General features: G+C 64.0%; 2 protein-coding genes across 4 annotated transcripts in view; one reads left to right on the plus strand and one right to left on the minus strand.

Annotated features, from left to right (window-relative positions):
* The window catches only part of Evl (Enah/Vasp-like), a 99897-nt gene extending 92058 nt beyond the window's left edge, over positions 1-7839 (plus strand). For 2 of the 3 annotated variants that reach the window (XM_005390426.2, XM_005390427.2), the window contains exons 8-14: positions 1179-1239; positions 2100-2160; positions 3790-3856; positions 3941-4003; positions 5933-5999; positions 6241-6298; positions 7372-7839. In XM_005390426.2, coding sequence (XP_005390483.1) covers positions 1179-1239; positions 2100-2160; positions 3790-3856; positions 3941-4003; positions 5933-5999; positions 6241-6298; positions 7372-7409 — 415 coding nt within the window. In that variant the 3' untranslated portion in view covers positions 7410-7839. The remainder of the gene's footprint in view (positions 1-1178; positions 1240-2099; positions 2161-3789; positions 3857-3940; positions 4004-5932; positions 6000-6240; positions 6299-7371) is intronic. The other variant, XM_005390428.2, reaches the window with a different exon arrangement.
* A 1460-nt stretch (positions 7840-9299) lies between these two features.
* On the minus strand, positions 9300-22512 carry Degs2 (delta(4)-desaturase, sphingolipid 2). The gene is made up of 3 exons (XM_005390429.2): positions 22384-22512; positions 10970-11712; positions 9300-9762 (listed from the first exon to the last, which is right to left on the minus strand). The coding sequence occupies exons 1-3, from the start codon at positions 22463-22465 to the stop codon at positions 9616-9618; spliced, it is 972 nt and encodes a 323-aa protein (XP_005390486.1). The 5' UTR covers positions 22466-22512; the 3' UTR covers positions 9300-9615.

The raw sequence follows: 22512 nt of genomic DNA on the forward strand, positions 1-22512 counted from the left end.
GTGGTTGGTTGGCTGGTTGGTTAGGTGGTTGGCTGGTCTTGGCAGGGCTGGGCATGGAACCCAGGGCTCTGTGCCTGTTAGACAAGTGCTGTGCCCCTGAGTCAGACCTCAGCCTTGCCTGCTGTGTATATCTAACAGATGCAGCATGGGCTGCTGGGTAGGGACGGACTGCAGTGGGGCAAAGTGATGGGAGACCAGTGCTGAGACTGTTGGAGCCTGGGAAGAGAGAAATGTGGGTGGCAGTGGGGTGCTGGAGGTGAAGACTTGAAATAAGGGGCTGGGGATTTAGCTCAGCGGCAAAGCGCCTGCCTGGCAAGCGCAAGGTCATGAGTTCAGTTCCCGGTACCGGACAAAAAAACAAAAAAAACAAAAAAAAACTTGAAATAAAATTCGGAGGTCGAACTGACCAGGCTCACTGTTGTAAGAAGTCCACATAAGGACAATCCCTGGATTTCCAGGGCCTTCCTGAGATAAGGTGACTGCAGGGGCCACTGTGTGACAGCAGGGCCAGCCCATCACCACACATCTCAGTCCTTGGTGGGCAGCTCACCTCGGGTTGGGAGATAAATGCTCCAGTGGCTTCAGGGACCCGGAGATCCATGAGGGGGCATCTTTGGGAGCCGCCAGGTGTCCGTGTCTAGAGATCTGAGAGGAGCCTGGTGACAGTGACCACCAGGGCCACAAAGGACCGTGCGGTCTTTCAAGGACTGCAAGGGTCCGGCTCTACAGAAAGGTGTGCGAGTGCACCATGGGCCCGGAGCCCTGTGGCCCTTCCAGGTCTCCCTGGTGTCCAGAGGGCAGGCGGGTAGTGAGGCTGGCTGCAGTCCAGGCTTCCCACGAGGTGCTGGGCCTCCCGCCCACAGCTGGCTTGTGTCAGAAACTCTGTAGTGGCCACCTCAGATACGCTGCAGGGGCAGCTGGCGCTCTGGCCCTTGGGAGACCTGGACAGGGTGCGGGTCAGCCTCATCACCCCAGCCCATCCTAAAGCGCTCCTTTCTGCCCAGGGCAGCCAAGCACAGAAGGTCTGAACTCCCAGCCCGTGTGGCACCCAGCGGGGCGGCCTCCTTCAGGGCGGGACGTCATGAGCCCCACACAGTGCATCTGCAGTGGGCCGGGTGCTCCGCCTCGGAGTGAGAAGCTCAGGGCGCTGACTTGTGCCTTCTCCTCCCCGCTTCTAGGAGGAAAGCGGCCTCGCAGACAGACAAGCCAGCTGAGAAGAAGGAAGACGAAAGCCAAACGGTGGGTGCCCCGCCGCCCACTCCCTGGACACCCTTCCGTCAGGAAGGCCACAGAGCCCAGGTGCCCCCGCATGACATGCGTGACGGACACCCTGGCCGGTGGCTTAGAGCAGAGGCAGAGGCAGGAGGGCCTCTATGCAAAGCACCCTCCCCAGGACAGCTCTCAGACCCCAGGCTAGGAGGACCCCTGCCCCTCCGCCAGACCCCGGCCCTCCTGAGCCCCTACAGGCAGGGTTGCCCTGCAGCCTCACTCACTCCTGCCCCGCCACAGGCCCAAAGGCCAGCAGACCTCCCATGTACCCGCCGACCCATGCCACGCACACCCCGCGGGCTCCAGGCAGCTGCAGCCTAGAGCCGCGCCCTGGGGCCAGTCCATGGTAACCTCCTGCTGCTGCAGCACAGGGCCCTGGTCCAGCTTTGGCTTTTCACGGGCCCCTACGTGGCTGAAGCCAAGCTGTCAAGAGGAGAGGGGCAGATTTCAGCCCATGGGTTTGGGAAGAGAAGCACAGTCTGCAAACCTTCAACCCCATGTGGAGCTTGCTTCTCATGGCCCCAGTGTGGTGGGGCTATAATCCCAGCACTTGGGAGTCTGCAGCAGGAAGATCACAAGTGAGAGCCCAGCATGGGCAACTTAACAAGTCCTTGTCTCACAATAAAGAAATGGTAAAAAGGAATGGAAATGTAGCTTAGTGCAAAGGCCCAGGGTCCAGTCCCCAGTACCACATGTACCGCACCCCCTTAAAATTTCATGGAGATCATTTGGGAAACAGAGTTTATACATGACCCTGGTCCAGAGACATCCTGCCTGGCCCCAAGCAGCCTTCCGAGTGGACTAATAGAAGAACTTCTTCCCCCTTTTAGGAAGAGCCTAGCACCTCCCCATCCCCAGGGACACGAACCGCCAGCCAACCTAACTCCACAGGTAAGAGGGCGCTGCCCTGACTCCTCGAGGCCTGCGGGAACCTTCAGAGGATAATCCTACCCCAGTTCACAGAGGGCCCAGCCTGCAGAAGCTCAGCTCCCATGCGCCCCCATACCTGCCCAGAGCAGAACCGAGGTCAAGCACCTGGGCAGGCGCACAGGAAACCCTGGAGCAAGCTGACCCCTGGCAGGAGTGAACACATCATCAACTCTCAAGCCACCCAGGGCCTCCATGCCAGCCAGGGCTCTGTCTCCCCCCAGCCACAGCCGCTTGATCCAGAAACCCCACCCTGGTGCCGTTCAGGCCCGTCAGCTGTGCAAAGGGATGTGACTAGGAAAGTTGAGCAGCCTAAGGGTTGGTTATGTAGTCGTTCAACAAACACTCCTTCAGTTTCTGCTCCATGCCAGGCCTGGGCTCCTGAGCGTAATGAGGAGAGGCGGGGCCAAGGAGGGTCCGGCCGCCCTTCTCCAGGCACGGGGAGGCCCTCGCCACTGTTCTCGTGTCCCACACGCCTGCACAGTGCACATGCTGGCTGGCTGTCTCCCGTGGGAGGTGCAGGCCCCACCTGGGTGCAGACTCTCCCAGGTCCGCAGCTTCTCGGCCGGTGAACATGGACAGCGTCGCTGCTGCTGCGTGCTCCCATGGCAGCGTGGTGCGTTGGTGAAGTGCTCTCCCCTGCAAGGGCTTTGGGCTCCCTGTGCCTGAGGGGTTGGCATCTGGCCTGGCGGAGGCCCGGTCTGGAGGGCGGCTGGGTGTGGCGACCTCCTCACCTGCCAGTCCTGCCTGCCGTGGGAGTCTGTCCCGCCTCTGCCTCTGCTCACCGGCCCATGTCACCGCGAGAGCTCTGCTCAACCGTACACATCTCCCACGGTGGAATGAATTCTTACCGGGCACAGGTGGAGCGTCCCTAACCCAAAAACCAAAATGCCCTGAAACTTTCAGAGCAAGCTGCACACAGTCTGCAGATATTCCGAAAAGTTTTTTAAATACCTGGAACACTCTGGTCACATAAAATTTTGTCAATCACTAAAAAAAAAAATCTGGGGGCTGGGGATTTAGCTCAGCGGCAAAAAGCACCTGCCTGGCAAGCACAAGGTCGTGAGTTCGGTTCCCGGTACCGGAGAAAAACCAAAAAAAAAAAAAAAAAAATCTGAAACACTTCCAGTCCCAAGGTTTCAGGTAGGGTCTACACCTGTAGCCCTGACTTAGGGGAGAAGGCAAAGCAGCTTTCAATCAGCGACGGGTACCTCACAGCGGACAGAGTGCCGGTCCCAGGCGGCCTGCTTCCCAGGGCAAGTGGGAACTCGTACTGGGGGCTCTCCGGGGCATTGCCCCACTGGTCACCCTATTGCTGGGGTCAGTAGTGGACAGCTGGACTGCGCCCTGGGAGACACCCAGCCTCGGGGAGCAGATGTGAGACCAGATCACGGTCGGGACAGGAGCCCTGCAGTAGGGGCCAGCTTGAGTCTGCAGTCCCCGAAGTCTGCCTGGGCTGATCAGGAGCCAGGCTGTGGGTGCTCAAAAAGACTGCGAGCACAGGCGGGGCTCCCCCCTCGGGTGCAGGGCCGGGGTGGCCGCTGAGGTGGCCCAGCCCCATGGCCTTCATCCACGGCATGACTTTGCCAACAGAGGCTGGCCGGAAGCCCTGGGAGCGCAGTAACTCGGTGGAGAAGCCCGTGTCCTCGCTGCTGTCCAGGTGAGCTGCCCGGGGAAGGCCTGCACGCGAGGCGGGGGGCGGGAGTGCCGGCGCCATTCACGTGTCTCTCGTTCGTTGCCCTAGAACCCCGTCCGTGGCAAAGAGCCCTGAAGCTAAGAGCCCCCTTCAGTCGCAGCCTCATTCTAGGTACCGAATCCCCCCTGCCCACCTGTCCCCAGGCTTGGGGTCTCCTCTGCCCCTGTTCCCTGACTGACACCCCAAGCTCCGTCTCACAGCCTGTCCCCGAACAGCTCACTCGGGAAGGGTGCTGTGTTCCTCAGCCCCCAGGAAGCGGGCGGTTCCCTCCCCACCTCCCTGAGAGGAGGAGGCAAAGCCAGAGGGGGATGCCGCAGAGAGCCCAGAGTGCGGCTGGCAGCCCGACACAGGAGGTTCCTGCTCGCTCGTGCAGTGCACCCTCCCTGCCAGCCCGCACCGGGGCTGCCCAGACCCCGCCCTCCAGCCGGTCTCCTTCCCTGCCCGTGTGTGCAGCCCTGGCGGCTCCCTCCCAGCCCAGCCCCTGGGACCGCAGGACGGGACACTTGGCACTGAGCTTACCCAGAACGAGGCAGGCAGCCAGGAGTAACCGCAGGCCACGTGTGCCTGGGCCCAAAGGCCTCTGAGCCCACCCCAAGGGTTGCCCCCCTGCTGGCCCCAAAGTGAAAGAGGACGCCGGTCACGCAGGGGCCTGGACATTTGGCCTGCGGTGGGAAGCAGGGGATGAGCAGAGCAGGGCTCCAGCCGGCCCTGAGAGCCATGGCCTGGTAGCACAGGCAACGGAGGAGGAGGCCCCGCAGCCGCCAGCTGTGTGCTGGGGACAGCCGCCCCGGAGGAGCACGGAGCACGCAAGCAAGGACCCCTGCCGTCCTGGGAGGGGCTCAGGGCAGGCCCCGGTGGCTTAGGGAGTGGTGCTGGGGCCTTGGAACAGGAGGGCGGCGCTGTGCGGCCTGCAGGTGTGGGACCAGAGGTGCTGGGCCGGGAGCAGTGGCCACTCCTGCCTTGTGGCTGGAGGGCAGAGAGGGGAGGGGTTGGCCCAGTGGCCTCTGTGCCCCGTATACAGGGCCTGGCTGACGGTGGAGCCCAGAGCCAGTGGGATGAGCGCTTGGGGACCGAGCAGTGGAGGGGAGGTGACCACAGCAGGGCGAGAGCGGCCAGAGCCGGGAGCGTGGGGGAGGCCCACTGACGTGTTCGGGGGGCCAGGTGTCTGGGGTCTCTCTCCAGCCTCTCGGGTGGTTCCCAGGAGCGTCCCGTCCCGCACAGCATGTTCAGGAAGCTGCGCGTGGGGTGGCTAGGGGGGCGCGACCAGGAGCGGCGCCTGCACCTCGCAGGGAAGCCCGCAGGCCGGGAGGACCCGAATTCTCACAGACTGAGCCAGCACCACCTCGGGCCTTTCCCGGGTGCGTCCAGGAGGCGCTGGAACCTCCACGCACCACCGTGTCCCTCAGTGGGCAGCTCGGGTCCCGGACGTGACGAGCCCGCTCACAGCACCGTCCTCCACGTGAGGAGAGTGAGCCCGGCCTGCGCCCTGGCGGGGTCCTGAGAGACCCCGGGGCGGCGTGAGACCCAGGCAGGAGGTCTGTGCGGGAGGCGTTCACGCTCGCGCAGCGCCTTCTGCTAGAAGTGAGCCTGCGACCGCTGCTGCCAAGAGCAAAGCTGCACCCCGGGGTGCCACTTGCCAGCGGGGGGTGCTGGCGTGGGCGGGGTGTGGGTGCCTTCCTGATGAGCTGCCTGCAGGTTTGCGTGGAACTTCATGCCACAGGTGCTGGCTCTAGCCGGGGACAGAGGCCACACTGAGGACTAGGTGTCTGCCGTGTTTCTCCCCCGGGAGGTGTTAGGCAGCTGTCACCGTGTCTACCTGAGCCGCCACCTCTGGGAGAGCCCTGCAGTCGGACAGCTGGCCCTCGGGGGCCCCAGGTCCGCTGGGAGGTGTGGCCGTGGCAGAGCAGAGCTCCCCTGAGCTAGACTGAGTGCGACCATGCGTAGAGCTCCAGAAAGGCCAGGGACCTCTAGGCCCCCAGACCTCCCGAGGCACCCACAGGCCCTGCCGCCCACCAGTGTGCACCCGTCTTCCTCTCCCAGAGTGAAGCCTGCCGGGAGTGTGAGTGACATGGCCCTGGACGCCTTCGACCTGGACCGGATGAAACAGGTGAGCGCTTCCTTCCCCCTGGGCAGGAAGTGCAGCCCCTGGGGCCACTTCCTGTCCACAGGGCCTGCGTGTGGCTCTGTCGGCCGGGGAGCTGGCCCGTGGAGGAAAGAGGTGTCCCACACGAGCTGTCCCCAGCCCCGCCAGCACTGGAGCACAGGTGTCCCTCCTGGGGCTGCTCTGGCCGTAGAGCCAGGTGCCTGCTCCCCGCCGCCTGTCCCCACTCCGAGGCTCCATCCCGCAGGAGATCCTGGAGGAGGTGGTGCGTGAGCTGCACAAGGTGAAGGAGGAGATCATCGACGGTGAGTGGGGGCCTGCGGGCTGTCCGGGAGCTGCGGCATGCGGGGGGGGCGGCGGGGGGGGGGGGGGGGCAATGCCTGCAGGGCGCTGAGCAGGGGGTGGCACCAGGGTGGGTCTGGCCAGGCACCCAGTCAGGACCCACGCAGAATAGAGCACATTCTCCTCATGATGCCCACCTCCAGCTGTATAAACTGGGCTCAGAGTTCCGTGGGTGGCCTGAACCCGAGGCCCCATGTCCCTGCTTCCCCTCGAGGACAGGAGACCCTGTGGGGGGATCCTGGCAGATGCCCCCAGGCCCTCGGTATCTGTTGGTTCCTTCTGCCTCTCTGGCCTGCCAACATCTTTCTGGGCGTGCAGGGGACCAGGAACCCCCACCTATTCCTGAGCTTCCCAGTCTCAGCTCCCCTGAAAGAACCCCTGGCTCTAGAGTGCAGGGCCGCGTCCCCTGCATCACATCCGTCCTTCCGGTCCCAGCAGGCCTTTGAGGAGCTAGCTCAGATCTGCAGCCAGAGGAAAAGGGATGGTACGGGCCAAGCAGGCCACAACCAGCCCGCCGAGAGCGCGGTTCCTGCCTGTCCAGTTCTGCCTGCCCAGCGGCCTTTGTGGCTGGGGAGACCCCTTTATCACTGGCCAGGCTGACTCAGGCAGTGTGGGCCAGGAGGGCAGGGTGAGGTCGGCAGAGTCCACCGCCGGGGCTAGCGCTGGGGCCCAACCTCCGCTCTACCCGGCCGGGGGCTGTCTTCCCCAGACAGCTCTGGCGCCCTGGGCCTGGGCGGTACAGAGCAGCTCCTCACGGCAGCGTCCTGGTGCCCAGTGCCAGAGGCCACTCCTGGAGCGCCAGCATGCTCCCCCAACTCATCTTCTGACAGGGAGGTGGCAGCAGAAGAGGTGACCACAGGGCCCTGTGGTCTCCCAAAGTGTCCCTGCCAAAGCTGCCGCGGTGTTGGGCCTTCAGCCCAAGGATGAGCTCCAGTGGCCTGGGCTGGGACACCGGGTCCCATGCTGGTGAGGACGGTGCAGGCCGGTCCACATAGGACGTGGCCTGAGCCCCTCTCTGTCCTGTCCCGACCCTCAGCCATCAGGCAGGAGCTGAGCGGGGTCAGCACCACGTAGGTGACCCCAGCCACGGAGGACAGCGAGGAGCGGCGGCCCCGGCCCCAGCACACGCCAGCCCAAGGAGCCGGTGCGCGTCACTCACCAAGGCCTCTGCCTGGGGTTGAAGGCTGAGATGAGGAAACAGTCAACTCCTGGATTTTTTTAGATTCTACCCAGCACAGAGCACCAGGCCCACCCTTTTTTTGTATTTTATATTTGCTTATTTAAGTGTACATTTCTTTGGGTCTCTAGAGGACACCCCGATCACCTGCTTCATTAGATGGTTTCCGAGTTTTCTCCTAGGTGACGCTGTCGGCGCCTTCGCAGGCAGCGAGGAGCCAGGCGCGGCGTGGGTTCCCGCGCAGCTGTCCCGGCGACCGTGCTGTTAACAGTCTGTCCACGCACCGTGTGCCGTCCACACCGTAATAAACTGTTCACTGTCCACACACGGCTCGAGCTCGCTCAGTCGCGCCGCCGGCGGCCCTCGTTGCCCAGGCCGTGCGCACCTGTGCTGCCACCTGGGCCGAGCCCTGGCCTCTGCCGCAGGGAGGGGCGGGGCCGGCGTGAGCAGGTAGAACAGGAACAAGAGCGGGGTCAGAGGACTCGGGACCCAGGGGTGAGCCGGGCAGCTCTGCTGGGCCTCAGCTTCTCCCAGAGAGGACCACGTACCTCAGGGGCCCCCAGGGACGGGCCCTCGGCACACCCCTCCTGGGACATCGCAGGGGTCCCTGCGCGTCCGCCCGTTGGAGCCCGGGGAGTGGAGCTCCGGGCAGTGGGCAGTGAGGGCGGCTTTGCTTCCACTGTCCCCGACGCAGACAGCCTGGCCCGCGCTGGCTGCCACGGGGCATCGGGTGGGCCTCCTGGCTGTGACCCTCAGCCCTTCCTCATGTAGCCAAAGGCGGGGTCTGACCCTTGGCCTCGGGCACCAGTGTAGGTGTGGGCAGGAGCCCAGCAGTACAGGCCTTGGTGTCCTGTGACCATTTGCTCCAGGCTGTCCCACGTGACCTCCGTGGCCACCATGACCCCAGAGCGGAGTGCCCACCCCGGGCTCAGCCCGCTCGGGCCGCGGGCAGAGGGGAGGACGCTGGCTCCAGGGGAGCTGCGCTGTCTGGCCCTGCCCTCCATGCTCCTTCCCTCCCGCGTGCCCAGCGCCCCAGAGGCGTGTGATCTGCTGTTCTGCGGTATGACGCCAGCACCGGGCTCCTGAAGGCCAGGCCAGGCCACGGCTGGCAGACCCCCGCCCCGAGGGCTTGCTGCCCTTCCGCCCTCAGTGGCGTGATCTGTAGAGGTCTGCAGGGCTGCCCATGGCAGACGCGGAGGAGCTGCAGGCGCAGCCCAGGCTGGGCAGGAGCCTGTGTGCGCAGGGAGGGGCCGCCCACCTGGACTCAAAGTCCTCCAGGCACAGCAGCAGCCTCAGGGACATCCCAGCACTCAGGGACACCTGTGCCTGGCACCACCTGGAGCCACACCCAGGGGAGGAGCAGCTGCGCACCCTCCTCCCGGCCTCCCTCTTCTCGGTCTACAGATACTCCCGTCCGCACCTGTGCCATGACCTTGGCCCAGCGCCGGCCTCCGCCTGCCTCCGCCCCAGCCCCAGCCGGCCACACCCTTCCCTCTGCAGGGAGGCTCACAGCACCTGCCGCTGTTGCCCTGGACACAGCTTCCAGGCCCCAGGTGTCAGGCTGCTGCTCAGACTCCCAAGGCCGCAGGGGCTTCTGCTGTCCATGTCCCTAGAGCCCCCCAGCCCGGTGACAAGGCCCTGAGAAGCGCCTGGGCAGTGGGGCTGGCATGTGGTGGCCAGGAGGGGGCCGACACGGAGGCCCTGGGCGCCGCCTGCCCAGCCCTGGGTCCTCGTGCCCTGGGGCCCAGCCTGCCACCGAGACCACCCCTCAGACCACAAGGCAGGACTGGAAACAAACCTTGGTTTAATGTGGTACAGGAACACCAGGCAGCTAGCTCCACGGAGAGCCCAGGCGCAGAGCCCAGCAGGTGACATGGGCCTCGCCTGCCCCAGAAGGCCCAGAGGTGCCACAGAGCCCACATGCAAACCAAGCGGCTCCGCCACCAGGCCTGGCCATGACAGCACTTCCAGGGTCCAGAGGAACAGGTGGCAGCTGAGGGCTCGGGTCAGGGAAGCCGAGCACCCATGGCCCAGGGCCAGGGCACGGGCAGCAAGCTGCGCAGCACGGAAAGTGAGCACGGCCCCGGGGACAGCGGCTGGGGCTCAGAGGCCGTCCCGGGCCAGCTTGCACACCCGCTTCACCCTGGCATAGGGCCCCAGGGAGTCCTCGAACACGAAGTCCCAGAGCACCTTCATCCACGAGTGGTGCTGCGGCAGGTGGTCGTAGTATTCAGGCGCGATCTTCCGCACCTGCAGGGAGGGTCGAGATCAGGGCTGCCCACACGCACCGTCAGCCCCTGGGGGCACCTGCTTGCCCTGCCCACCCCTGCGGCTCGGAACCCCAGGGTGAGGCGGAGGGTCACAGTGCCCCAGCCCCAGAACCCACGCAAGCGTTGGAATCCAGAGACCGACCCGCTGGGCTTCCAGAGGTCTCGGGCACGGGCTGGCCTGCATCTGCCGCACCTCGGGTCACCTGCTCCTCAGCCCAGCGTCTGATGCCCTCTCCCCTGCCACACTCCTGGCCCTGGCTCCTACCTCCTCACCTGACATTTCCTCCACCCGGCCCAGCCCTGACCTGCCACCTCCTCAGGAAGTGCACCCGGCCTGTGGCCACTGAGTCACCTCGGCCCAGGTCCAGGTCAGGGGCTCTTGGCAGACCTGCAAGGTTCAGGAGCCCGGCCTCCCAGCTGAAGACAGCGGGGACGTTCGCTCTGCCGAGGCTGAGGACTACACCCGGGCCGGCTGGGGCCCCACTTCGGCTGTGCCAGCACAGAGGAGCGACACAGGCACCTGCGCGCCTGGGCATGGGGCTGGAACTCCAGCACTCGCCCTCCAAGACGTGCACACCCAGACACAGTGACACCTGCGTACCTCCCGCCACGCCTCCCCGGCCCCGGCCCACCGGGCAGACCTGGCGGGCGGGGGGGAGTCCCCTTCCTCCTCCTTGTCCCCTCCCTCCTCTCTCTCAAAAATTCTCCAAGGCCAGGGCCAGGGCCCACAGCAGAGCTTCCCGAGGCTCCCACTCCCTGCAGCTCCGGGCTGCAAAGTACAAGGCCACCACCCTGTCCCCGGGGGCCCAGCCCTGCGGTGTCGGAGACAGGACGAGGGGCCTCACAGGCAGTACTGGCTAGTGCGGGCCACGCTGGACACGCGGCTCCCCTGGGGACACAAGGCCAGTCAGCATCGCGGCAGGCATCACGCGGCCTGTGGTTACACGCAGCGCCTGGGCTGCAGCCTGCCTCTCGGGGCCCACGCTCCGGGCCTGCGCCCCTCCTCGCCACCCGGGTACCTGGGGTCTCGTGGCCCTTCCCACTGTCCTGGGACCGCTCTGTGAGTGGCTATGCCCTGACCAGCACAGACAGGAAGAGGCAACGTGGGCCTGGCCCAAGTCCCCCAGGGCTCCCTCCCTGCCCTGCCCTGCCCTGCCCTGCCCTGCCCCGCCCCGCCGGGCACCTACCAGGGGCAGGTTGCAGCCCGGGATGCTGGGGAAGTCGTGGTGCTCCACGTGGTAGCCCACGTTGAAGGTGATCCAGTTGAGCGGCCCGTAGTAGGAGTAGGTCTCGTGGCCCCTGCTGAACATGTAATGCTCGGCCACGAAGTGGCCGGAGATGGGGTGCAGGCCCAGGCCCAGTAAGGAGCTCGCCAGCAGGTAGGCCACGGGCTTGGTGCCCCAGAGCGCGAAGATGGTGAGGTCGACGGCCAGCTGCACCAGGGTGTTGAGCACCTCCATGCGGGTGATGGCCTTGGGGTGCACACAGAGCGGCCGCAGCGAGTAGAAGAAGGGCTGCAGCGCCAGCCAGAGCAGCTTGCGCGCCGGCGTGCAGAAGAGCCAGCCCTCGAGCCGCGTGGGCACGTCCACGTCCAGCCCGTCGCCGCCCAGGTAGCGGTGGTGGTCCACGTGGTACTTCTTGAAGGAGGCGGCGTAGGGCACGCCCACGGGCAGATTGGCGAAGACGGCGAACCAGCGGTTGCGCGAGGCGTAGCCCGTGCCGAAGGCGGTGTTGTGGGAGATGTCGTGGATGGCCAGCGTCAGTGAGTGGTTCACGCAGCCGCCGAAGGCATAGGCCCAGAAGAGCAGCCAGCGCCACGCCAGGTCCCGCACCAGCCAGCAGGCCAGCAGCTGCGCCAGCACCAGGCCCAGCACCACCCACTTGAGGTTCGGGTCCGGCCGCATCAGGGCCTTGATGGCTGGGTACTTGGCTGCAGGGGGGACAAGGCAGACAGGTGAGGTGGACACTCCCGTGGGGTCCTTGTCCGTCCTTCCCTCCATTCTGTCTTCCATCCTGCCCACATCCCCCCACCCCGACATGCACACGCACACGCACACACTGCTTCATTTTTGAGACAGGGTCTCGCCAAGTTGCTCAGGCTGGACTCAAATTTTCAATCCTCCTGCTTCACCCTCCCAGACTGCTGGGGTCACAGGCGTGTGCCACCACACCTGGCACCTGCCCCCAGCTGTGAGCCCCAGGCAGTGACACGAGACTAAACTCAGTGCCTGTCTGGCACCCTGCCCATACCCGCAAGGCTCTCTAAGAAGAATAAGCCCTCTTGGTGTGGCCTGGCACTGAACTCGGTGCCTGGGGCCAGAACCAGCCCGGAGGGTGGGGATGCAGGCCCACCTCCCCCCTGGGCACACCGGATGGGTGACCGGACTCAGAAAAAAGCAGGCGGGGGCTGGGGATTTAGCTCAGTGGCACAGCGCCTGCCTGGCAAGCATGAGGTCATGAGTTTGATTCCCAGTACCGAAAAAAAAACAAAAGGCCGGATGTGGTGGCACACGCCTGTAATCCCAGCACTCAGGAGGCTGAGGCAGGAGGATTGTTGCGAGTTCAAGACCAGCCTGGGCTACAAAGTGAGCTCAAGGGCAGCCACAGCTGCATATTGAGACCTTGTCTCAAAAAGACCAAAAAAAAGAAAAGAGCAGGCGTCACCGAAGGTCAGGTCGCAGAAATGGAACACCGCCCTGCAGAATGGGGCTGCTGCGGGCTGGGGCCCAGCAGAGGAGGGGTGTCCAGACAGGGACAGTCACGGTCACACCAGCGTGGTCAGGAGCAGGCAGTGGCCAGGGAGCAGCCTGAGGTTCTGGCATAGCCTCAGGCTGCAGGGCCGAAAGCCAGTGAGCACACAGGAACGGACCGCTGCTGACGGTGTTTATCCCGGGGCAGGCGTGTGTCCCGGTCTTTGTGCTTCTCTGTTTATTATTTTACAAAAGAGAAACAAAGGGGCGGTGGGTGAAGGGCTGGGAGGGCCTGCAGCAGGGCGCAGTGGATGGGCTGTGGGGGTGCCAGGCCCCTGGGGCGCTGGGGGACCAGGCAAGGCACGTGCACGGTGTCCCCCAGGGCAGAAGGGTGCAAAGGGCACAAGAGCAGGAGAGGGACAGCAGTGTCCCCCGGAGGGTGGGAGGGGCAGAGTTGTGAACGGGTTCCGTGCTGCCAGCTCGTTAGGGCTTAGGATCCAGACTGTCAAAAGAACTCCTCCAACACCACAACAGAAGGGCAAACAACCCAGCTCAAAAGCAGACAACAAAGCGGACATGGTGGCATGCAGCTGTCATCCCAGCACTGGGGAGGCTGAGACAGGAGGGTTGTTCTGAACTCCAGGACAGCCTGGGCTATATAGTGAGTTTGAGGTCAGACCTCAAAAGGGAGAAGAAATGAAAGGATGCGGTAATTGGCATGTATTCATATGACCAGCTGCACACCTCAGAAGCAAGTGGTAAATTCTCCACTACATACATTTTACCACAATAACAGGAAGTTTTAAAAGCCCAGCTTCCACCAGGCATGGTAGCACACGCCTGTAATCCCAGCACTTAGGAGGCTGAGACAGGAGGATCACTTCGAGTGTGAGGCCAGCCTGGGTTACAAAGTGAGTTCAAGTCCAGCCTGAACTGCAGGGCATAGCACTTCCCATGCCTGTGCGTCTGAGCCAAGGCCTGGGAGCACTGCTAGCTCCGTGCAGCCCGTGGTGGCCGGAGGATGGGCAGGAGGCCTGGGCACCCGCGCAGTTCACGTGCAGCCCTGGGCTTCCCGGGCAGGCAGGTGCTGGAGAGGGTGGTGAAGGAAGTCCAGCACTAACCGTGCTCCTTCCGCCCTGCGCATGTGCCCGGTGCCTGAGGTTGGGGGGAGCCCCGGCCCCCTGAAATGCCCCAGCCAGGCTGAGGAAGAGTGGAGGTGCGAGGTGGGGTCCCCATTCTGAACACAGGGAGACGGCACCGCCGTGGGCAGAGTAGCAGGCCCCCAAAGACACCCACCCCCACCCGACCCACGACCTGAGACTGCGTTAGGTTACAGGGTGAGCGTCGAACTACACGTGGCATTGGGAGAGCTTGTCCGGGAGCCCAAGGTTCTCCAGGGGGCCGAGGCCACTGCAAGGGCCCCAGGGAGCATGAGAAGGAGGCTCACCGCCCTGAGACGCGGAAAAGCTGGCCCTGCCAGGGCCGGCCGGGACACCGAGGCAGGTACTGTGCCGAGCAATGTGGGCTCCTCCAGAAGCCGAAAAAGTCACCAGCGGATCCTCCCAGGGCCTCCAGGAGGCCCTGACTTCGGTCCAGTGAGGCTTCCGACCTCCCATAGCCGCTGGGCTGCTTGAAGCCGCTGAGTCCAGGGCCGCAGGAAACTGGTCCAGCACTGGGTGGACCGGCAGCCCAGCGCCCACCTGCTTATCCGCCCCGGGGCCAGCAAGGCTCCCTTCGGGACAGGGAGGCCTCAAGGGCCTGGGCACAGGGGACCTTGGACCTATGGACAGCGCTGCAGCCTCCCACTCAGGAGGGGCAGTAGATGGCCTCATTGCAGCTGTCCTTGCCCCAGCTGGGGCTGGGGGCCCAGGACACTCCAGAAGGCGCCTCAGTGCTGCCTGGACAGACAAGTGCTTCTAGTGGAGGACACAGGGGTGGACACGGCCAGGTGGGCAGGAGGCGACCCAGTTCTAGGACAGGCGGGCCCAGAGCACGCAGGGCCCACCTCTCAGGAGGGTCCCGCGCACCAGCCACAGACAAATCATGCAAAGTCCCAAGCCTGCGCGCGGTGGGGGGTTGGGCTGGGCCGTGGGGTCCTGGGCTGCAGAGCTCGAGGCCTGACTTCAGGCCCTCAGCCCCCACTTCCCCTTGGAAGGAGGCCGAGGCCAGGCGGGGCCGTGCACCTGCGCCAGGTGAACCCAGGGCCCATCCCTCGAGCCAGGCCGGCACGCACAGCAGGCCCCTCAGGCGAGAGCAGCAGCCCCACAGCCTGCACCGGGCCGCTGGGCCTCAGCCTCCCCACAGAGCACTCGGTGCTCTATCACCGAGCCACACCCCTCTCCTTTTATTGTTTGTTGTTGTTGTTGTTTTGTCTTTTTGAGACAGGGTCTCGCTGTGCAGTTCAGGGTGGCCTTGAGTTCACTCAATGGTTCAGGCTGGTCTTGAACTCACAACGATCCTGCCTCAGCCTCCCGAGTGCTGGGACGACAGGCGTGAGCCACCACTCCCAGCCTCACCTTTTTATTGTTTGAATTTTGAGACAGAGTCTTGCTAAATCGCTCAAACTGGACATGAACTTGCAAACCTGCCTCAGCCTCCCGAGTAACTGGAATTACAGGCTGAGCCGCCACGCCTGGCGCCCCTCTGCTGAGCGGTGGGTGGGACACTAGGAGCAAAAGAGGACACACATGAGGGTCCTCCCCTCCCCACCCAGGCTAGGCCACCTTTGGGGAGCCCGATGCCCCCTCCGCTGTGCCCAATAGCACCAGTCCCAGCTGCCCCTGCCGCAGACCGCAGGTCCCCAAAGCCACTGGGCCCTGCTCAGGACAGGCCTGGCCCAGCACCCACCGGCGCTCAGCCTCAGCCGGGAGGGAGGGAGGGAGGCTCCTGCCATCGGGCTGTGCTCTAGCACACAGGAGCCCTGAGCCATCGCCGCTGCTGCTACGTGGGGCCCCGTGTCTGCCCCCGGTCTTGGGGCCCAGCCTGCCCCACCAAGGGCAGACCTCACGCTCCCGACCACACATCCTCTGGAGGCAGCTAAAGACGGAGCAGCTGAGCTGCGGGCCTCACAGCGACCCCTGAGGAGGGACACAAGGCCTGAGCCCCAGTCCTAGCCTTCTGTCTGGACAGGAAGCACCCCAAGGAGCTGAGCTGTAGAGGACGGCACCCAGGGAGGTGCTTGATCACAGCATGGTCCCCCAGGGGCAGGGAGGACCCCAGCAGGGCTCGGAGGACAGCGCCCGGCAGCTGCCCCCGCCAGGGCCCCCAGGCGGCACCGACTGGAAGTCCTGACCCTGGGCAGGGAGATGAGGAACAGGGCCAAGCTGGCCTGTCAGCCAGAAGGGACTCAGCCCTAGGTCACCCCAGGGGGCCACTGTGGGGACCGAGGGCCATGCGGTCCGGAAGTACGGGAGAGGTCTTACAGGACGGCCTCGGGGCGGTCAGGATGTGGTGGCCACTGAGCCCACGGCTCAGATGTCCCGCTGCCAAGAGTCAAAGGACCAGAGGCAGAGAGAGGGCAAGTGTCCGCCGGGCTGAGCGGGGTCGCAGGTTCCCCTGGCCGCGGGCCGAGGCGGGGAAGAGCGGGTGGTGCAGAGGGCGGATGGGCCGGTGGAGACCGAGAGAGGGGAGCGAAGGCCGGGCACTCGGGGAGGGAGGGCCGGGTGCTGTGCCAAGGGAGGGCGCTCGCCAGGGCTCAGGCAAGAGGACAGTGGGGTGGCTGGACCCCGCTGGGCTCTGGCTCATCTGGGCCACAGGAGGACCTCAGGTGGCAACAAACTCCTGCACCCCATCAGGAACCCCAGGAACCACAGGCCAGCACGCAGCACCCAGGCCTGCCCGGCCTCTGGCACTCCCCTGCCGTGGCCACGGCTGACCTCAGTGGTGACTGCCCACGCAGCCTGGAGCCAACCTCACGAGCATGCCTTGAGGGCTCTGTGCCCCACCGGCCATGCGCCCAAGGAACGGCCCCCGGAACCGGACGGCCCCACGCGAGGGCTCAGGCAGAGCCCCACAGGGGCCGGGGCCGTGGGGCAGCTGGCCACGAGGCAGCCACTGCTCAGAGTCACCGTGTCCAGAAAGACACAGGCAGGGGGGCTCCGCAGCCCAGGGCTCTGGAGGGCTACTGAGCAGGATCAGAGCTCACTAAGGTGCCTGCTCCACCACCCCGGGACCGTGGGCGTGGAACCAGGGTCCTCCTGAGGGGCACATGGTACTGGGGTGGGAAGGTGGGGGAGTGGTCGGTGCCAGGAGCCAAGCAATAGGCTTAGGAGGTCAGCGATGCCCGGGGCCCCTTGCACAGACAGCATGGTCACCACACCCTTGGTTTACCCAGGAGTGTTCCTGACAGCTCTGCCAGACTTTAAAGGGCGGGCCAGAATGCGGCAGGAGGATCCCCTCCCAACCGCAGCCCACTCCAGCTGGCCCTAGCTGCCCCTGTCTCTGGCCTCTCACGTCTGTCTTGGACCTGCCACGCCCGGTGCCCTGGCATCATCCAGCCCTGAATGCCCCGCATTTCCCAGGGAGGCCACACGCCGTCATAAGACAGGCACTCAATGGCCACCGGACAGGTAACCTTACCTTTGCGTGTGCTCGCCCAGACGTCCCCAGGTCCCCAGCTTGCCACCTCTGCCACTCACCAGCTGTCCAGCTCCAGCCCCCAAGCTGCTCTGTGTTGATAACGCCACCTGGTGGCCACAGTAGCAAGTGCCCCCACCATCGCAGCTGAGTCGCCTGTCCTCTGACCCACCTCCTTGGAAAGGCTTCACTTGTTTTCCGCAATTTTTTCATTAGTGTATGTTTGTGATACACAGCAAATACATTCATTGTGAGGAAATTGGCACGTGCATATTTTTTGAAACAGGCACTTGTTATGTAGTTGAAGCTGGCCTTGAACTCACTGTGTAGCCCAGGCTGGCCATGAACTTGTAGTGATCCTCCTGCCTCAGCCTCCCAGGTGCTGGGATTACAGGTGTGCACCACCACACACAGCTCACATACTAGTACACCCTGAGCCTGTCTACTTCCCCTTTCCCCGCTTCCTCCCATCTCTCCAATCTCCAGGTCCCCTGCTCATCCTTTCAGAGAAACAGCTCTTGGATTCAGTCATCTTCTGCAGTGTTTTCTTTAGTCTTGAGTTCATTAAATGCCACTCTGATGGCTGTAATTTCCTTCCTGCTATTAGTTTCAGATTTGGATTGTTCTTGCTTTTCTAGGGCTTTGAGATGCACCACTAGGTTATTCATTGGGGTCTCTAGTCTGAGAACTTCTCTCACCAGGTCTCACAGGTTTTGCTTCCACTGCCATCTACCCTAGAGAATTTTTAATTTCTTCCCTGGCTTCTTCTGTGACCCACTGATCACTCATAAGGTATTATTTAATCTCCCTGTGTTTGCGTATTTTCTCTGGCTTCTTCTGCTGATTCCTAGCTTCATTCTGCTATGCTCCAATAGTATGGAGAGATTATTTCAACTATTTTGTATTTATTTAATCATTCTTTATGGCATTCTTTCTGGCTTACTCAATCATTCTATATGGTGTATCTTGGAAAAAGTTCCATGTGAAAGAAATGCATGTTCTGGCCAGGCATGGTGGCCCACACCTGCAATCCCAGCACTTGGGAGGCTGAGGCAGGAGGATTACTATGAGTTCAAGGCCAACTTGGACTACATAGCCAGATCCTGTCTCAAAAAAAAAAAAAAAGCATGTTCTGCTCTTGTTAGATGAGTATTCTATGTACCCTCCAGATCCACTGACTTAGCGGTGTGATTAATTGATGTTTCCTTGTTGGTTTCCATCTGGGTGACCCGGGTGACTGTGGTTTCCTGCCTCGGTGACAGAGGCCCGTGGCTGGCCCCAGCACCCGGTGTCCCACCTTCATCCTAAGCCCTGTCCAGCGAGTGCCCCAGGAGCAGGGGGCACCCCGTTCCACAGGAAAACTTGGACAGCAGCCTCCTCACCGGCCACTTACTAAACCTGCTCTACATCTTGGCGAGGAATAGGTGCCAAAGGTCTGTGAGGATGCAGGTGGGGCCGGGGAGGGGACGGGCCGGCCTGGGCAGAGGCTGCAGCATCTGCCGGGCACACAGCAGGTGCCAGCTGCAGAGGTCAAGAGAGGGCATACAGGCATGCTGGACCCTCGAGCCGCGATGTTGCCAGTGAAGGATTTGCAACCGTGGTGTGGACGTGGCCTGTGGCGGTAAAGGTCACGAGGGTGACGGAATGCCCTAAAGCTGGGTTCTGTCACTTTCTAGACGGCACGGATCCCTCAGCAGGAAAGGGCTGCAGGGCAGATTAGCTTCGCTCCATAAAACTGTTCAGACTTAAGGGAGGAATCAGGCAGGGCTCAGCAAAGTGCTACCCTGGAACAGACGCCACAAAGAGGGGGACAAAGGGACACTAACAGCTGCGGTGAGACCGGCACTGGGCACTCCAGGAGGATGGGGGCCCTTGTCGCAGGGAGGTGCAGAGCAGGGTGGCCAGGGCAGCACGGGTCAGGGGCGGCTGCCGGGCAGCACCTGTGACCCTGCTCCAAGCTGGCTGGACAACCTCAGGCAATGTGTCCCCGCCTCCACAGGTCCTGACACACCCAACGGCGTCAGATCCCCCAGGACAAAGAGGAGACGCAAGCTGCTCCTAGCTGAGGGCCCACGCACCGTGGCAACGTCTCTGTCCCCCAAATTAACTTCTAGGGCTTTCATTCCGGCAGCTTGGGCCAGGGGAGGTGGCCAGAGAGAGGGGGGCCCTCGTGAGCGCCTTGCATGTTATCAGTGCCCAGCAGAGGGGCCCCTTCCCCTCCGCCACGCGAGGACTCGGAGAGGAGATGTCATCGGCGAACAAGGAAGTGAACTCAAACCCTAACCCGCAGCCTCACCGAACTCCGAGTCCGCCCAGGCAGGCGGCAGCCTCCTCTAGAGACGGCAAAGGCTTGGCGAAGCAGCCTGAGTTTCCCTGCACCCCAGGCGCCGCGGAGGGGCTCAGAGGTGAGGCAGGGAGGCGCCCTCTACTCAGTCATCCGCAGCTCCGGTGCAAGCACAGTTCCCCCAGGAGCAAGGACAAGGGGCGCAGATGCGGGGAGGGTCACTGGGGAGACACGGCTCGCGGGACCAGCTCTCAGAACACAGCGGAGTGCCTCTCTTCTGAGGAAGGGCTGTGAACCGGCCATCATGGAAATATTTGCAGCCAGCGTTCCCACTCCGGGGTTTGGGTAGCCTCCAGAGGCACCTATGGTTCCCATCTACCAGCACACCACCTGTGCACACGCGTGTGTGTGTGTGTGTGCATGCATGCACGTGGTGCGAGAGCATTTATTTGGAAAGAACGTCAGGGCTACGCCTGGAGGACGTACAGGAATCGGAGAGGTGCAGTTAGGGGACAGAATTCTGGCCAAGGGACTGGGTGTAGCTGAGCCAGGGACGCTTGGGTATCACGTGCGGAGCCCTGGTTGATCCCCAGCACCACAATGAATTAAATTCAGCAAAACTCGAGCAGAGAGAACCCTACTGTCAGGAGGGCAGAAGGTGAGGAGAAAAGCGGGGAACAGGACCTGGGGGCGCCCAAGAGAAGCCAGGTGCCAGCACGGGAGCCTCGGCGGCTCCAGCTGTGCTGCTGGAGGCCACCTGAAGAGCCCCTCTCGACCCCGCGGCCCCAAAGCTCCCAGGGAGAGAGCCGCCTGGGGCAGGAGGACAGGGACACCCCACCCTCACTCCTGCAGCCAAGGTGGCCCAGCAGAGGAAGCTGAGAGCAGCCCCAGAGCAGCCCCCAGAGCCCAGCATCTCCGCGGCTGGGTGACCAGAGCCCCCGCCGCCCTCGTAGCTTCTACCAGCTCGGTCTGTTCCCACCCGGCACAGCCAGGCTTTTCCTAAGCGAAGAGTCCCACCCTAGCCAAGAGGTTCACTTCCTGGTTTTCCCCTTTTGTTTTCTTCATTTGAATTGTTTTAATTGTATGAGCCCGGCTTTCAGAATTTTTTGGAAGGCAAACAAGAGTACAAATGTATTTGTTTTTGAAAGACAAACCAAAGCCTGCGTCTCGTTCGGCTTCCCATGCCAGGCTCGGCATCGGAAGGGCGCGGGCTGCCGGCTCCGCCCCTGCCCTCCCGGCACCACCTGGCAGGGAGTCTCCGTCCTTAGGGGCTGCCGTGGATCCCTGTGTCCTTAGGACGCTGCGCTCTGTGGTGTCGTCACCCCAGGCAGGAGCTGGGGATGGACTTCGGCCCCATTCACACAGCACCTGCAGCCAGCTGTTTACAAGACTTCCTGGGACTTGACTCTGAGACTGGGATCTTAACTGCATATCTGTTGGCCCCGGGAGCTTGTCAGCGCGGCTGTGCGGCTCCGGGCAGCTTCGCCAGCAGGGCCGCGTGGCCCGGGCACAGAGCTTCTCTGCGCTGCAGCAGCTCGGGGTGGGGAAAGCGGGAGGCTCACAGGACCTACGCCCCGGAAAACGCCCCTGCGTGACACTCACAGAGTCCTGGGCTAAGCACCCGGTCTGCCAGTCAGCCCGGCGAGGGACTGCCCTCCGCCCCGCCAGCCTCAGCTTCTGACCTGGACACCTGCTCACCCACAGCTCAGGAGTCTCTGCCAGGAGATGGGCTCCCAGCCACTGTCTGGACCTCACTGCCACGGGACGGCCCGCTGGGCGGGAGCCCTGGAGGGGAACCCCAGAGGAGGGGCCTTCGATGCCAGGCTCCTGGGTGGGGCGGCAGGGCTGCCGGACGAGGGAGCTGTGACCGGAGCCAGGCAGAGAGTGGCAGGGAGGGCGGGCGAGAGGGCGCATTCCAAGTTCAGGAGCGTGGAACCTATGGGCAGAGGAGGCACAGCGCCGAGGACCAGCGGGGGCGGGGTGAGCTCCCGGCAGAGCGGTCTCTCCCAGCTTTCCGCCGGCCTGGCCAGAAAGCCTGATCCGGTCTGCGGGCCCTGGCTTCTCTCTTAGGGACAGACCCTGCTGCACGTCCTGGAGACCCAGGTCCCTCCTCAGCCCTGCCCACCTGAGAGCCCTGTTCACCCTCACCCTCTCTGCCAGGCGGAGGGCTGCGCCCAGGCTGCAGACTGCGACAGCGAGGCTCCCAGAGCCCCAGGGCTCCCGCTCCATGGCCGCACTCCCGTGGCCCAGGGCTGCCTGGCCTTCACCTGCGGCCAGGTGCCCAGTGAGTCCTGGGAGGGGACTCGGGGGCAGCCAGGGAAGGGGACAGAAGCAGGGCTGAGGAGGCCCCGAAGAGGGGACCCTCTCCTGTGGGGGGTGGGGAGAGGGGACCAGATGTCTCCACGGCCCCGCCCAGCTCACGCGGGAAGCGCAGGTGTGTGCAGAGGTTAGGGGTGTCGTGAGGAAACCACAAAAGTCACCAACGCGCTGCCGGCTTTGCGCCCCGAGCCCCAGCGGCAGCGGGGAGCAGCCACCCCCATGCCGCGCTAGAAAGCCGGGGGATCCACCCACCTCTGTCCGGTCCGGAAGACTCCAAGGGGTCTAAGGACAAAGGACGGGCCCCACCGCGGGTGGAGAGTGGGGAGCTCTGCGACAGCGGAAGGGGCTCCGGCGGCACAGGGGAGAGGGACCCCGGCCCAGGCCTCCCCCGGCGGGAGCCCCAGGGAGCTGAGGACCGGCCGCGGCCACGATGCCCAGGGCAAGCCCGAGACCGATCGCGCAAAAGCACGGAGGAAGTCCCGGAAAGCCTCGGGGGCGCTCGGGGTGCAGCGCGGGGTGCGGGCAAGTGTGGAGACCGCGCGGGCGGGCAGGAACAGGGGACCGGGACGGCGGGCCGGGGCGGCCGGGGCCAGAGCGGACAGAAGCCGCTGCAGGGGACCCTCACCCGCCCCGACACCTGGCCGCGGGCACCGAAGGTCGCGAGGCACCCTGGCGCCGCGCCCCGCGCCCCGACGCAGCCGAGCTCCGGACCCCGCGGGGACCCCGCGCTCACCCAGCATCTCCTTGCGCCGCTGCGTGTGCGGCTGGTCGGTGTAGACCCACTCGAAGTCGCTGCGGCCCGCGCAGTTGCCCATCCTGCGGCCGGAGCTCCCTGGCCGGCGGCGAGGCACCTGTGCCTGCG

This window comes from Chinchilla lanigera, unplaced genomic scaffold, assembly GCF_000276665.1.
Source record: "Chinchilla lanigera isolate Chin_1 unplaced genomic scaffold, ChiLan1.0 scaffold00037, whole genome shotgun sequence".
Classification (NCBI taxonomy): Eukaryota; Metazoa; Chordata; class Mammalia; order Rodentia; family Chinchillidae; genus Chinchilla; species Chinchilla lanigera.